Source organism: Typopeltis vanoorti, chromosome 10 (assembly GCF_054136105.1).
Source record: "Typopeltis vanoorti isolate ZY-2024b chromosome 10, IOZ_Tvanoo_1.0, whole genome shotgun sequence".
In the NCBI taxonomy this organism is placed as follows: domain Eukaryota; kingdom Metazoa; phylum Arthropoda; class Arachnida; order Uropygi; family Thelyphonidae; genus Typopeltis; species Typopeltis vanoorti.
The window spans coordinates 47,977,515-47,993,284 of NC_143558.1; the positions used below are offsets into that span (position 1 = coordinate 47,977,515).

Genomic DNA, 15,770 nt, shown 5'->3' on the forward strand with positions numbered 1-15,770 from the left:
ATCATGGTGTAGAAGTCGAAAGTTTTTAACTTGGGTATATTATGTATTCAAGATACCAAGTAATTTTATATAAACTTGGTTTTTAATCCTATTTCCCAAATAAGCAAATAGACAAGTAAGTCAAGTTTGCGCCTGCACGTAGTGTAAGTCTGAGGCAACTCATGGTAGTGCCAGTCTGAGGCAACTCGTGGTAAAGGTGGATTAAACTCTGATCACTTTCCTTAGTATTTTTCTCTTAATGTAAAGCACATCTCCTATGATGCAATGCATTAAAGGCAATGGTCACTACCCATACCGGTTTCTGCCTTTATTGAGGTCAGTGGAAGCCAGACCTCTTGAATACATAATACAGTATATCCAAGTTAAAAAACTTTCTACATCTATCTCTCATCCTGAGATTTTATTTAATAAGGTCAAAGCACCTTGTGGCAACTTGTTTAGGTAAAATTCATAAGCTCTGCATTACTTCAACTTCAGCATTTTCAGGTCTGGCTTCCCTGACGAGACCTCAATAAAGGTCGAAACCGGTATGGGTAGTGACCATTGCCTTTAATCCATAGCACCATACATCTCTGCAAGGGGATGTGCTTTACATTAAGGGAAAAATACTAAGGAAAGTGATCAGAGCTTAATCAACCTTTACCACGAGTTGCCTCAAACTTGCACTATGTGCAGGTGCAAACTTGACTTACTTGTCTGTTTGCTTGGGAAATAGAATTAAAAACCAAGTTTATATTATGGTATATCCATTTCGCTTGTGTCAGTGGTAACATTATTATAGAATGTGAGCAAGTGACTAAAACATGACATCCCCTTAGCAAACCCATGCTGTTCATTGCAAAGTAGAGATTCTCTGTCAACCCATTTTTGAATGCGAGTTCTAACCAATTTTTTCAAAATCTTCACCACCACTCCTGAGATACAGTTTGTGCAACAGCTCTAGTACTTCCTCCTCATCCAGATGAGTTTTCTCACACTGTAAAGAGATAGCAGTGAATTCAATGTTGCATATACCAGGTTGATAGCTTTTAGTAAAATGGCTGCTCATTAGTTGAACAATTGTTTCTGCATCAGTCACCCACATAGCAACTACATTCAGTAGAGTTATTCTTTCAAATTCATTCTTTCTTTTACTTGGAGAATAATGATAGAATTCTTTTGGGTTGTCTTTGTCTTGTAGAGCTGGTTTCTTTTTGTACTTGGACTTAGTTTTCCATATAACACTTGTGACTCTCCTGCCCTGCTGCTTATAATTATCATAACTGACATCATCCTTATGCACACGGTATTCCTTCCACATCATCTTTTTCTTACAAATCTCTTGCTTAATTAGATTACACATTCATTTCACTCCTACTCTATTCTTCTAACTCTAGGGATACATTCTGATATTGCATCATTTAAGTATTTTTTAGTTACAAACCATTAGGAAAAAAAAAAACCAGGACATCCTCTTAAGAAATTCAATGATGACTTCTAAAGCCAGAACAGGCCCACTCTAGGCCTAAATCCTTGACAAGCATGATGATGATAATGAAGTATTTTTAAACACTTCCCACACACACTGTCGATATCCTTCTTATCCAATAACTGATACCATGGCACAGAACCCAGCATACCCCTCAGGTGGTCATAATTTCCTGCTTTGTAATAACTCTTCTCACAAATTCACTCCACTCTTTGACCAGGCAATAAGTTTTTGCATATAATTCCTTCATTCTCTTCTAAATCTGTTAAAACATGCACAGTGTCTTTTCAGAACTCACAGTAAGGGAGTAGTTATGACAGCATTTTAATTCTTAAGTAATTTTTATCATCAGTAATTAATTAAACACAATAAAATGAGAGAAAATTCATTTTAAATACACTAATTTCTAAGGAAATTAGTAGTGTTGCAGAATTTAACACAATTTCTTATTCAAATCATAATGCAAGTATCCACGCTTGAATAACTTAAAATAGCTTACTTTGGTGGTTTTTCAACAGTCCTGTATTCTTTGAATTTCAGTAATTCTTTTTGGATCCCTTCTAATGAGTTTGGAAAATCTCTGTTATCTAGTTCAATAATTTTGGCTTGTATCCACTCTAAAATATTAGTGGTGAAAAATTCATAACTTCCTTTCAATTTATCTATGTCTATTAACTGGCCAACAATCTGAAGAAAAATAAAACAATAAAACCCATTTATTTAAAACTTTTAAAATATATCAAATTTAATATCTGTCTAAGTATTTTGAAAACTATTGAACTCATTTGATTAAAATAACTGAAATTTTAATAAAATATTACAAATTTGATTAATAATTTAATTCATTAATTCCAACATTATATAATAATTCCTATACCAACAAAATTCTTCAGTTACTAACATTTAATTTTATAATTTGTTTGTTGTTTACAAGGTAAAATGAGCTTAAAATCGTATCCATTATAATCATTGCAATAGTGTCTTTGTTGTCATTAACAATTTATTACTTCATTTTAAAGAATGAATAACTGCCAAAGCTTGACCAAATTCTAAAATACTTTTGGCAAAGTGAAAATATGGCTGATGTGCAAAGAAACAGAAGTACAAGAAATTTAGAAGAAAAAAAAAAATTAAAAAAACTGCATTTGCATCACTTTCATTAATTATTGTGATAATTTTTTATCTTCATGCACTTCTGGTTAATAATAAAGACCCAATCTGGCATCTATCAAAAATTTAAATATTGTTGCAAATGGTAAAAGGAGAGGTCATAGAGACAGCCTTCAGTTATCTATCATGAGATAATTAATGATTCATGTGCAGTATTTACTAAAATAAAGAGCCAAAAGAATTCACTTTGGCGATGCAAAATTACAAAAATCAAGTGGATATTAAATCCAGCATTATTTCAAAGCCAAATACAGAAACTATAAAAGTTTCATATGAAATTTGACCAGAGCTTATGGGAATACACTCACCGGTATTTACGAGTTGCCCTAGTAGTTGCCCCGGACCTTATAGGAGACATGCCTGCTATGAAATCATCCATATATTTTAGTAAATACTCTTACACACTGACCGAGAGTTCACTTATGAAAAATACACCTCTCCGATGTTTCAAGTTCCTTAGTAGTGAGAGTTTTTGCTCTCTTAAGGTTTCTGCCTGGTCTCTGACGAAAAACAATCCCAATAGGAGACAAATATACGGACGCTTTCATAGCGGGCATGTCTCCTATAAAGTCTGGCTACGGCAACTCATAAATACCGGCGAGTAAGCTCTCTGGTCAAATTTCATACAAAACTTTTATAGTTTCTGTATTCGGCTTTGAAATAATGCTGGATTTAATATCCACTTAATTTTTGTAATTTTGAATAGCCAAGTGAAGCCTTTTGGCTCTTTATTTTAGTAAATACTCTTACGCACTGACTGAGAGTTCGCTTACGAAAAATACACTTCTCTGATGTTTCAAGTTCCTTAGCACTGAGAGTTTTTGCTCTCTTAAGATTTTTTCTGGAATTTCGCTCCTGGTGAGGGGAACTTAAAATTTTGGGGCTTTGCCTTGAGAGAGCAATTTGAGTCTACTGGGAAAGTGTTTTCCAGTGTGGTCCATGTGGGGCTTTGTCGGTGGATGCTTTTCTCTGGAATATGGTAGGCTCACCTTACCTCAGTAGTAAGGTGAGCCTGTCACCGAATGGAATCAACGCTGAGTTGGATAATCTTTCGGTCGCTTATAGGGAGCGGTCTGAGGGGGGGGGGTCACTTAATTTTTAGAGAGGCCCTTTACTTAAACACCAGTCTCTAATGAAAACCAACCAGTTTGAAACAGCTGTCTGACCAGTGAAACCTTATCAAAAGGGACCAATAGGAGGTGAATATATGGACGCTTTCATAGCGGGCATGTCTCGTATAAGGTCCGACTAGGGCAACTCATAAATACCGGTGAGTGTATTCTCATAAGCTCTCTGGTCAAACTTCATAAGAAACTTTTATAGTTTCTGAATTCGCTTTGAAATAATGATAGATTTAATATCCACTTGATTTTTGTAATTCATGTGCAGGTTTAATAGCTTCAGTTAAACTAGCACATGAAACATGAATGCTTCCAGTGAATCAGGCTCAAATGATCAATTCTTCTGGTATGATAGTTCTTACATAAACAAATGAACAGCAATTTATTATAATACTACTATTTACATTGTCCTATACATATTAAATTATTATATTAAATAAAGAAATGTAAAAAAAAATTTCGCAAGAGAGACAAAATCAAATATGAATCACTTTACAAAATTCAGTGTTGCATACAGACCATATCTTTTCTCTGATAGTGTAATGGGACAAAGTTATCACATTCACATCCACCCGTGTATTGCACATGCTGAACTTCAGATAAGAGTGCACTAGATGCATTTTCTGGATTAGGTGAGCTAATTTTGTAAAGATTGATAAACATTTATAAGATGCAGTTTTTGAACTATCTCAAAGTAACTGCCAAAGTTTGAAATACTTTGGGAAGATGGAAACAGCAGTATAAATGATGTGCTTTCATAGAAAACTGTCACAAAAGTAATATTTTATTTCCAATGTTCCAAGTAAATATATAACTTAAAAATATTAAAAATTCAATTTAAAATAAAATCCTTAGCCTACAACAGTACTAATGTTCTTTGGGTCTACAACCATTCAGTTAAAAAAAAAAAAAACTATTTAATTTTTTAAACATATGATTTATTATTGGAAGCAGCTAATTGCTGCACCTTCTAGTAAAGAAGTACTCATAGTAAGACCAGGAATTTATGATTACAGCAAAGTCTTCACATGGAATAAAAGAAAACTACAATTTTTGCACCAAACAGTATTTTTTATAAGCTGCTGAATGTCAATGTTACCTGAGAACTACAGGTTCCATATGTGCCTCCCTTTCCGAATACCATCAAAAATACAATAAACATAATAAACACAAAAATAACAATCACTGTTATTGTGCATTCACATCTTATTACTTTTTTAAACAATTAGAATCTTTTTTCTCGTGGAAAGGCTTAGACGTTGGTTATGCATTTTTAACTAAGTAATTTAAGGAAATTACAACGTCACTAGGATATACATTAAAATAAATTTTAATATACTTCAATATTTTGGCAATCACGTTGCCATTTTCATGAAACTTAAGAACAAGACACGTGCACTCAGGCACAACAAACAGTAAATGAGAAAGAAGCAGGAAGCTATTATTTCTACTAAAGTCCTGATGATGCCCCCTAGCGGGCAATGTTGGTATTCTTGGGTGATTGGGCTGAAGGTCTTCTGATGTAGGTTTCCCAAATTTGAGGCAATCTCATGCAGCCAAATTTGTTGAGGTTTGGATTGTTTCTTAGGGCTGAAGATCACTAGGATATACATTAAAATAAATTTTAATATACTTCAATATTAAAAATTGAAGCCCTAAGAAACAATCTGAACCTCAACAAATTTGGCTGCATGAAACTGCCTCAAATTTGGGAAACCTACATCAGAAGACCTTCAGCCCAATCACCCAAGAATACCAACATTGCCCGCTAGGGGGCATCATCAGGACTTTAGGAGAAATAATAGCTTCCTGCTTCTTTCTCATTTACTGTTTGTTGTGCCTGAGTGCACGTCTTGTTCTTAAGTTTCATGAAAATGGCAACGTGATTGCCAAAATATTGAAGTATATTAAAATTTATTTTAATGTATATCCTAGTGACGTTGTAATTTCCTTAAATTACTTAGTTAAAAATTAGAATCTTTGTTTCATTTTCTGAACAAAATTTAATATACTCGTTTATTTTTATCTTATCTTTTTATCTTAGGTTGATAGCTTTTAGCAAAATGGCTGTTCATTAGTTCAACAATCACTTCTGCATCAATCATCTGCATACTATTTGCATTCAGTAAAGTTATTCTTTCAAATTCATTCTTTCTTTTACTTGCATCATAACAATAGAATTCTTTTGGGTTGTCTTTAACTTATAGCACCAGTTTCTTTTCATACTCAGACTTAGCTTTCTGTACACTATTTCTGACTCTTCTGCCCTGCTGCTTATAATTATTATAACTGACATCATCCTTATGCACACGGTATTCCTTCCACATCATCTTTTTCTTACAAATCTCTTGCTTAATCAGATTACACATCCATTTCACTCCTAATCTATTTATTCCTCTAACTCTAGGGATATTGCATTCTGATATCGCACCGTTTAAGTATTTTTTAAACACTTCCCATGCACTGTCGATATCCTTCCCATCCAATAACATGTTATGGTACAGAACCCAGCACATCTCTACCTACACAGACAAATACAGTAGCTTATCAGTAACTTTAAACAGCTGTTAACTTAGTCAAATATTTCCAGTCTTTTCACACAGCTATACATTATCTATAAACAATGTGTGCAGTACTAAGAGCGCAGAAAAGTTCACAGACATTATCAACCATTAAAATAATATGCTCTAATATCTACTTTCGTTTAAGAATGTCCCCCTTGCACAAAAGTAGGCTATATTAGCCATTAAAATAATAGTTTATTTTAATGGATAGTAGAGGAGTAACATGGGAATTTTCCCAGAAATTATCAACCACGTTATCAAAAATGTATAATGAATAAAATAATATTTATTATACTAATAAAAAAAATTGTAATACACAAGTAATTCATTATATTTGCTCAAATATACTCAGATGAGAATATAAGGATGAGAGATAAAATAATAGTGGGTACCACATATCAGCAAAAAAAAAAAAAATTATATTTCTTCTATCACTTGTGTACAATAGTGGATTTATTTTTATATGCCCACCCCCCACCTCAACAAAAGGTTTTTTAAACCCATAATACATATGTACCATGGATAAGCTAAAGATTTTGTTTCTACTTTTTGTTATTAATATTTTCTTGTATCTTTATTGTTTTATATGATCTGGAAACTGCTTCAAAGACCAAATATGGAACTTTTTCAAACCACTTCAGGCTTCCAATAAGTGAAATGGTGGTCTCGCACTAGGCAATGAAATTTCATCTTCCACCTAAAGACCTTCACAAACATCCATGTCCATGCCAGGAGCAGAATCCACAACCAGTTGGTTGAGGGTGGATACACTACCACCTTAGCCAAACAGATCAGCAGGTTTCATCTTCAAAGGTGAAGATGAAACCTGCTGATAACTAGTGGTCTGCACTACCATATATCAAACAGAAAATCTGTGATTTCTTCCACTCTGTATGATAGTATATTTATTAGTGTTGAATGTCTCCAACCATCTTCAAAGATGAAAATCAAGCTATAAAGCAGAGAAGAACATGAAAATTTAGCAATCTTTCAACCAATCCAATGCCACTTGAGAGTCTTAAGTACTCTTTATTATTCTGCTTTATTATTTATTTATTATTTTTATCTTCAATGCTGAACTAAGACCAATAGTGATAAGGAAACAATTGAGATAATGAAAATAATGCACATTACAGGCAGTGCAGTTCAACTCTGATATTCCTAATTGAATTTGATAAAGAAGAAGAATGTTCAAATCTTAAAATATACATGAACTAATGCCAACTATGGCACTCCTGAAATTTAGTACTGTAAAATTCACTATAATGAACTGTTTTTCTGATTTTTTTAAAAGTCCATAACATTGCAAGTGTACTCCACTTTTATCAGTGGATGAATATGACTGCAAAACAAACATCAGCAGTTCTTACAGGCAGCCCTAACGCTAAACAATGTGGGGCGGTGCAGATAGGATTAATCCTATCTTCACGCCGTATTATTGCTGTTAAATGTGTGTGTCTTCTTCAGGCTGGTTTGCCTGTTTTGTGGGAAGAAAACCCAAGTTTCTGGGAGGGGGAACCCTGCCATCCCCATATGAGACCAGCTAACTACCTTGAACTGAAAAGTGCTGATAAAGATTCTTTGCATCTTAGATGGGATTCGAACCTGAGTCTTTCCAACCAAAGGGAATCATTAAAATCAAATGAGCAATGGAGGTCCTCGGTAAATATTTGAATTTTTAATTCCTAGACAATATAGTTTAAATAATAAACATTAAAAAACAAAATCCTGAAAACCTGATAATATTAAGAAATTCCTGGTACTCTGTGTTCTGAAAACATTCAGAACACAAGAGTACCAGGAATTTAGGTCATCAAGTAGAATACCATCATCCAAGGCGACTGTCTCAGATAGTGTATGCTGATATTATTTCTAAGTTGTCTAACACATTATTGTTAAGAATACTACATGTATTCGTTAAAAATTGAAACATAAGCTTACATTTGCTATCCGTCTTCCTCCTTTCATTTCATTTTTCATTCGTGCAAAAGTATGATAATAGGAAGCTACATATGTGATCACTGACTTCTCGTCGGGCTTGTTTGTGTCCATATCTAAAAAAGAAAGCAGTAGAGATTAAACAACAAACAAACAAACAATGATTCAAAAAGAGAGTTCAGCAACTTAAGCGAAATACATTTTATTATTATTGGCCTCTATCAGAAACAAGTCCATCTGCATCAGGATTAAAACCAATTCCACAGCCTGAGACCCATTAAATGGGGATGAAGAAAAGATAAATAACATATTAGTTTTATTTAGAGTATTCACTACTATGGCTAAACCAATATACATAACATAGGAGCACCACACCACACGTAGGTTGGCTAAAGTGTATTCACACTTGTAGCTTCGATTTTCTTGTCTTCCATTTTTGAAAGCAAATATTTAAATTATACCATAGTGATTATAAAAATTAAAATCCTGAGTTAAATCATACAAACACTGCAAACAAGATTAATTTTCATTTTTGTTTGTTAAGTTAATGATAATGGATTCCAAAATAAAAGTTAATATGGTTAAAACTTTTCTTAAATGTTGAAAGTTTTTTCACATGGTTATACTATAAATTAAAGATGCCAAGAAATTATATTTTTGGTTTCATTCTTTATCCAAGTGTAAGCAAACAAAGTCTGCGCATGAAGCATCTCATGACTGGGCTACTTGTATATAGATGCCAACTTGAATAAAGAATGAACCCAAGAATATAATTTCTTGGCATCTTTAATTTATGATATAACAAGTAAAAAAACTTTCAACATATATCTCTAATCAAGGGTATTTTAGTAATACAGTGTGACATCTTTTGGCTACTTGTATACAGGAAATGTGACTGCTGCATTACTTCAACCTTGGTATCTCTTCTGGGTCTGGCTCCTACAGGCAAAGATAGTTTTATGAATGAGGTAATTTCAGTGTACTAGAACATTACTACTTTTCGGTTATTACTTTTTTGTTATTACTATGGTTTTCTTTTATTAAAAAAAAGTGAATAAAGGTGCTAAATATTAACTAAAATGTCATACCTTCTGCATCTAATAGTCTTGGAATTCCTAGTTCTCTCTGTGCAACATCAAAGGCATTGTTGAGGTTCTGAATATGGTTGTGAGGTGTAAGAGCACCAAAGTCAATAACATCAGGTCGGTGTGAATGAATGAGTGCATTAAATCCCAATCCACTCCGCCAACTGGCTGAAAAATCTTGAATATTGACTCCTGGATAGCTATGTGAAAATAATAATTTTACATATTTAATCTTATTTGAAAAATGAACTCTTCATTAAATATATATGATCATCAAATGAAAGGACTAAAAGACAATGTAAAATCATTGAATTCAATTTAGCAATATAAAGCTACTGAATGAAAGGATTGTATGTGTGCAGGCATCCCCACACACTCAGCTGTGCCAATGTTAAAGTGCATGCACACTGTAACATTGACACAGCTGAAACTATTTAAGACAGATTGATTACAAATATTTCATTCACTTATTGTGTATCATCATCAGTGTAAAGCAGTTTGAAATCAAATGATTAAACAACAATGAAGATATATGGAGAATGGAATCTCTCCTTATATGCAGTCATGAGACAGCCTGGTAAAAATACTATTAGGATCAGTTAAAGGGTGTGAATAATCAGTTAAGTTTTAAATAATCATATGTGCCATGTGCATACACATACACGCACATGCATATGATTATTTAAAAAAAAAAAAAAAATATATATATATATATATATATATATATATATATAAAATTAAACAGTAACATCATCATCAGCAGTCCTAACAGGCACTTAAGAGCCCACGACCTTCCAACTATTCTTGGACTTAACAACCACAACTTAACTTGAGGATAAGGTGGTAAGCCCCATGCTTCCTGGTGTGTCCTATGTTTTTAGATGCGTGTGTTCATGAACACACGCAGGCGAAAAAACCTCCTACCTCCGTATGAGACCGGCTAACTCACTTTTGTTGAAAGAGACCAGATAAAGGTTCCTCGCGTCAGTGACGGGAATTGAACCCAGGTCTGTCCGACCAAGGGGCTTTGTCTATATCGACTGAGCTACAGGGGCTCGATAATTAAACAGTATAATTCTTAATAATAATTTCCCAAATTTCTGGCATATAGAATCCAACATTAAGGTTGAGATTTGGTTGATGCTGAGTACTTTGGAACTTTCTTTAAAGAGATACTCAAATTTATGGGAACATTATAAACTGGCATCATTCCAAAGTAATCCCATGTTCTGCGAGTCCCAATTTGTTCCGTTTCTTGGAGGAAATGTTTCCTGGTGTTCAGAAAGACAAAGAGAAACAGATTAGCCCATTTGTCCAAAGTAGAATAACTTGCAGTTTCATGAGACCGAATAGACTCCAGGTAGCAATAGAAATGGAATTTTATCTTTTAGAGATGATATCAATAAGCTAATTTAATTTATTATTATTGTGTGACACCACCAACAAAATTAAAACGAGAAATAATATCATTTCACGGCTTGCTTGAACAATCTGGGGTTGTGGTGCTGATGTCTTAAAGTCGTCTGCACTATCCCTCGTATTCTCTGCAGAAGAATACTATGCCACTGTTTGGGAAAGAAGTGCACATTAACATTATAGACACCCAGCTAAATTCTACCACGTGCACAATTAGTGGGACACTGAGAAGCACCCTTCTCCCCAGCTGCATGTCCTATCTAACATTGCTCCACCAAATATACAGAGAAGACAAGCCTCAATTAAAGTATTTAATAAAGTAATGAGCAACCTGCTCCTGCCCCTGCACTAGACTCTCATAAATCCACCTAGTCTTGATTTGAATAAACTCTCTTCAGCTGCCTTACCATCAACACCTGATATGTGGAGAGAACACTAGTCCAACAATTTTCCAATAAATGGTTTCCTGGTTGAAGATCCCTGTTCTCTGCAGTCTGGTTTTGCCCTTCCTAGGAAGATTTAGACATCTATCAACAGGATCAGAACTAACCAGGGCAGAAGTGGCTACCTACTACATAAATGGAGACTGTCAGACCACCCTTATTATGACTGTTCCCCTGTGGCCCAGACGATCACTCATATTGTGAATGATTGCCCAAGGCACCAATTTCATGGTGGTGGCCTCCAGGACATCCACGAAGTGACAGAGGAGGCCCTAGGTTGGCTTTCTGATCTGGACATTGACCTGTAGCTGCTTTTGCCATAAGAATAAATAAATAAACTTCCAAAGAGTCCAAGGATTTATCGTGAGAGGGCATATTACTCCACTCCACTACACACACACATCTAACTGTCTCCCCCACTACACAACTACCATCAACAGCATCTACTGCCCATAACCCTTTAACTGCTGACTTTATATTCTACTGACATTGTCCCATGTGCTGAATTAATTTTGCTAAAAAATTTATAAATAAAATCAATTAAAATTCTTACTGAATAAGAAGTCCGGACAGCATCATACATTCTTGATATACACTTGTTCGCTCACAAAAATGGCAATAATAGTGTTTTATAAAATTTGCATAATCAAGGGGTGTCCATTTGATTATACAAATTACATACATTAATTTATATAGAATCACCAGGATCTTCTTCATCTGAAGTACACAATTCACTTAACTCGGACAATCCTTCTCCCGACTCATTTGTTGTTAACAATTCATCAATTTGATCATCAGTAAGATAATGCGGATATTTACTGGTAGATGCCATAATGTGACATCCCGGAAATCTCCACAGTCACGTGGTTTATACATCGTGCTGCATATTATTATTATTATTGTTCCGGGAAACTCCAAGGAGTCGACAGACTCATCGAGGGAGGCCCTAACATCATGTCAAGAACAACTATTCAACATTCATACAGTATCTATCATACCTTGCCTTGAACTCATTCACGGTCGTAGCACCCACAACAGACTCTGGAAGCTTATTCCACTCATTTACCACTCTCCAAGTAAAGAACCTAGCTCTAACACCCTTGTCAACCACGCTCTTGCCCAGCTTTCATGCATGGCCCCTAGTCCTCCCACCACCAGTCATATTTTCAAAAATATCTTCTGGATCAATCTTATAAAAACCCTTCAGTAATTTGAATGTCTCAATCATATCACCCCTCCTTCGCCTATCGTCCAATTTCTGCAACCCACAAATCTTCAACCTATTCTCATAAGGTTCATTCCACAGACCTGCTATCATCTTGGTCACTCGTCTCTGGACCCTCTCCACTTCCTCCCCATCACGAAGAAACCCTGGTGCCCATAGCTGGGCACAGAAGTCCAGATGGGGTCTTATCAAGGCTCGATACAGAGGAACAACAACTTGTTCGTCTCTGCATGTTAAAGTATTTTTCAGAAGCCAAGTGATTTGGTGAGCTGTTTTAGTTACTTTTGCAATGTGCCCCTAAACTTCAATTCCCTATCCACCAACACTCCCAAATCCCTGGCCTCATCAATCTCCTGGAGTATGGTTCCACCAATGTGATATACTGCTGCTATTCTTTTCACCCCAAAGTGCATAACCTTACACTTTGCCACATTAAATTGACATCCATTTTTCCTAGCCCAGTCCTCCAAACTATCCAAATCATCCTGTAAAATTTTGACATCCTGTGCACTCACAATTGCTCTACCCAACTTTGCATCATCAGCAAACAAGTGAACACTTCCTCTCAGATCCTTTCCAATATCATTGAGGAACAAATTGAAAAGCAGTGGTCCAAGAACAGAGCCCTGTGGCACTCCACTAGTCACAAGACGTCTTTTAGACTCCACTCCTGAATAAACCACTCTTTGATATCTCTCCTTCAACCACCCTCTTATCCATCTCACCAACCCTATATCTATACCCATCTGCTCCAGTTTACTGATTAGCGTTCCATGTGGTATCCTATCAAAGGCCTTGGCAAGGTCCAGTAGTATCACTGTAAACCCATTACCCCTATCCAGTTCAGCCGTCACTGTGTTATAAAACGTGAGCATTATTATTATTATTATTATTCGTGACACCTCCAAGGAGTCTGAAGACTCATCACGGGAGGACACCTACTGTACAACTCTCAGTCTCCACCCGAACTTCTACTACCAATCATCCACATTAACACCCTCCACCACAACTAGTATTTTTGTCTGTAAATTGCTTGTGTTCTGAAGGGCCGATTTGTCTGTATGCAGGCTGAAAAACCCAAGTTTCAAGGAGAAAAAAGCCCTGCTATCTCTGTATGAAATCAGCTAACTCCCCTTTCAAAAAGTCCATACATAAAGATCCCTCCTGTCTCAATGAGAATCGAACTTAGGCCTTTTCCAATTGAAGGGCGCAATGTACCGTCGTTCTTCCAATTGCACGGAGGCACTTAATATGATTAGTTGCACCAGCTCAAATTTTTCTCTTGTCATACAAGGACAGAAACCCAAGTCAAATAAACTTCAATTGGTTGGCAATAGATGGAGGAACCTACCCGCAAAGTTTGAATATCTTATGATGATTCTTTCCATAATAAAAAATTGTCTATGGGAGATGCGCCAACCGTTCAAATGGAGTTAACTCGATCATAGCAAGGTCGCCATTTTTTTCCATGCTCGAGTTAACTCAACTGTAGCAGTTAAAGGGATAACAACACCAACAATATTTTTTATCTGTAAATTGCATGTGTCCTGAAGACCGATTTAACTGTTCACAGGATGAAAAACCGGAGTTTCTGGTAGAAAAAACACTGCTACCTCCGTAAGAGATTGGCTAACTCACCTTGAAATGAAAAAGCCCATATAAAGATTCCTCTCGTAATGATGAGAAATGAACTTAGGCCTTTTGCAATCAAGTGAGGGGGGGGGCACAATATGCCATTGTTCTTCCAATTATGCTACAGAGATCCTTAATTATATGTTTATATATATATATTCATGCACATGCATCTTCAACTGATCCTAATAGTATGAATTTTTTACCTGGCTGTCTCACAACTGCATTTAAGGATTCCATTTTCCATATAACTTCACAGTTGTTTAATTTTCTAATTTCAAACTGTTTTGCACTGATGATGATAATGATCCATGAATCAAAATACAGGTAACCCTCGTATAACGCATACTTATACAATGCAGTTTCGATATAAAGTGGTCTACAAATTGTAGTAACCCTTATTCAACGGGGTACTTAATATAATGTAGTTTCGATATAACACCATCTACAAATTGTAGTAACCCTTTATCTTTTTATATATTTTTCACCGTGCGACTTAAAAATCTAATTTTATCTTCGTTAAATTTGTGTCTGCCCATATCGCACATATAGTTATAAGAAGCGAATTTATATTAGGGAAAATACCTTTAGCATGCATGTACATCAATTGTTTACAATATAAAGTGTTTGTTGTTGAAAATTGCCTTCGTTTTTTGGCAGGAAAGCGCATTAAAAATCATAACTGTGTTAATCTCAAGCTGAGCAATATTTTCTGGTGAGTTACATACAATATGTAAAGCTTTTTTATGTAAAAATTTATTTTTACAGTAATGCCACTTAGAGGGCTTTTGCGATATGGTTGAAAACGAAATTAGTGAATTAATTAATGAGAAAACAGATTTAAATGAGAAGGAACTGGTACAATTAATAGATGACATTGAACCAAACGGGGAAAGTTCTGCCAAAGATTCTGATTGTGATGAATATCCGTTAAAGAATTCAGTTTAAAGAAATTAGCAGAAGGATTGGACTTGGCAAGAAAGTTAAGAAGTTTTATGCATAATAATCCCTCAATGGAGCGCTCCGGAAAATTCACAAGACAATTGGATATTTGTTTAGCTCCACAGTATGAACTTAATAAAAAAATTGCAGCATAGTGATATGCAAAGTCTTATTACTGACTTCTTGATAACTAAATCAACCGAAGTATGCAATGAGAATTATACTAATGATGTCCAAGAGATTTCAAGTGATGACGACGTCCGGCCACTCATAAATAAAGAACATCTATGAAATGTTAGTTTTGAAGACAGTGATGACAATTAAAATATGCACTTTATTTTATGTTGCCTAAAACATTTATGCATTATGTGTAATGAAGTTTACATATAATTTGTATTTTTATAAGTTTATACTGTACTATGTATTTGTTTCATAATTTATATGTTTTCTTAACTTACATGAATTACCTGAATTAAATAAAAAAATTTTTTGTTTGATATGTCATTATTGTTTACATAATATTAAAAAAAAAAAAACATTTCGGAACATAATCCTACTTTTTCTATGTGATCTCAGTCTCTCATAACATGATTTATATAATGCGCCATTTCTATAGAACCTAACATCCGCGTTATACAAGGGTTACCTGTATTTATAATTGATCCATCTTAATTAAATATTTTCAACTGTGTCTATGTGTTACTTATTCAGAACGAATAGCACACAATTCTCTCTTAATAAACATATCTGAAACTTAAGTTTCGAA

The 15,770-nt window shown here is 34.8% G+C and overlaps 1 protein-coding gene across 1 annotated transcript in view; it reads right to left on the minus strand.

Annotated features, from left to right (window-relative positions):
- kst (spectrin beta chain, non-erythrocytic 5 kst) overlaps positions 1-15,770 on the minus strand; it is a 687,893-nt gene that overhangs the window by 537,443 nt on the left and 134,680 nt on the right. The window contains exons 6-8 of the mRNA XM_090398802.1: positions 9,350-9,546; positions 8,265-8,377; positions 1,968-2,155 (exon numbers count right to left, since the gene is read on the minus strand). Of these exons, the coding sequence (XP_090254928.1) occupies positions 1,968-2,155; positions 8,265-8,377; positions 9,350-9,546 (498 nt within the window). The remainder of the gene's footprint in view (positions 1-1,967; positions 2,156-8,264; positions 8,378-9,349; positions 9,547-15,770) is intronic.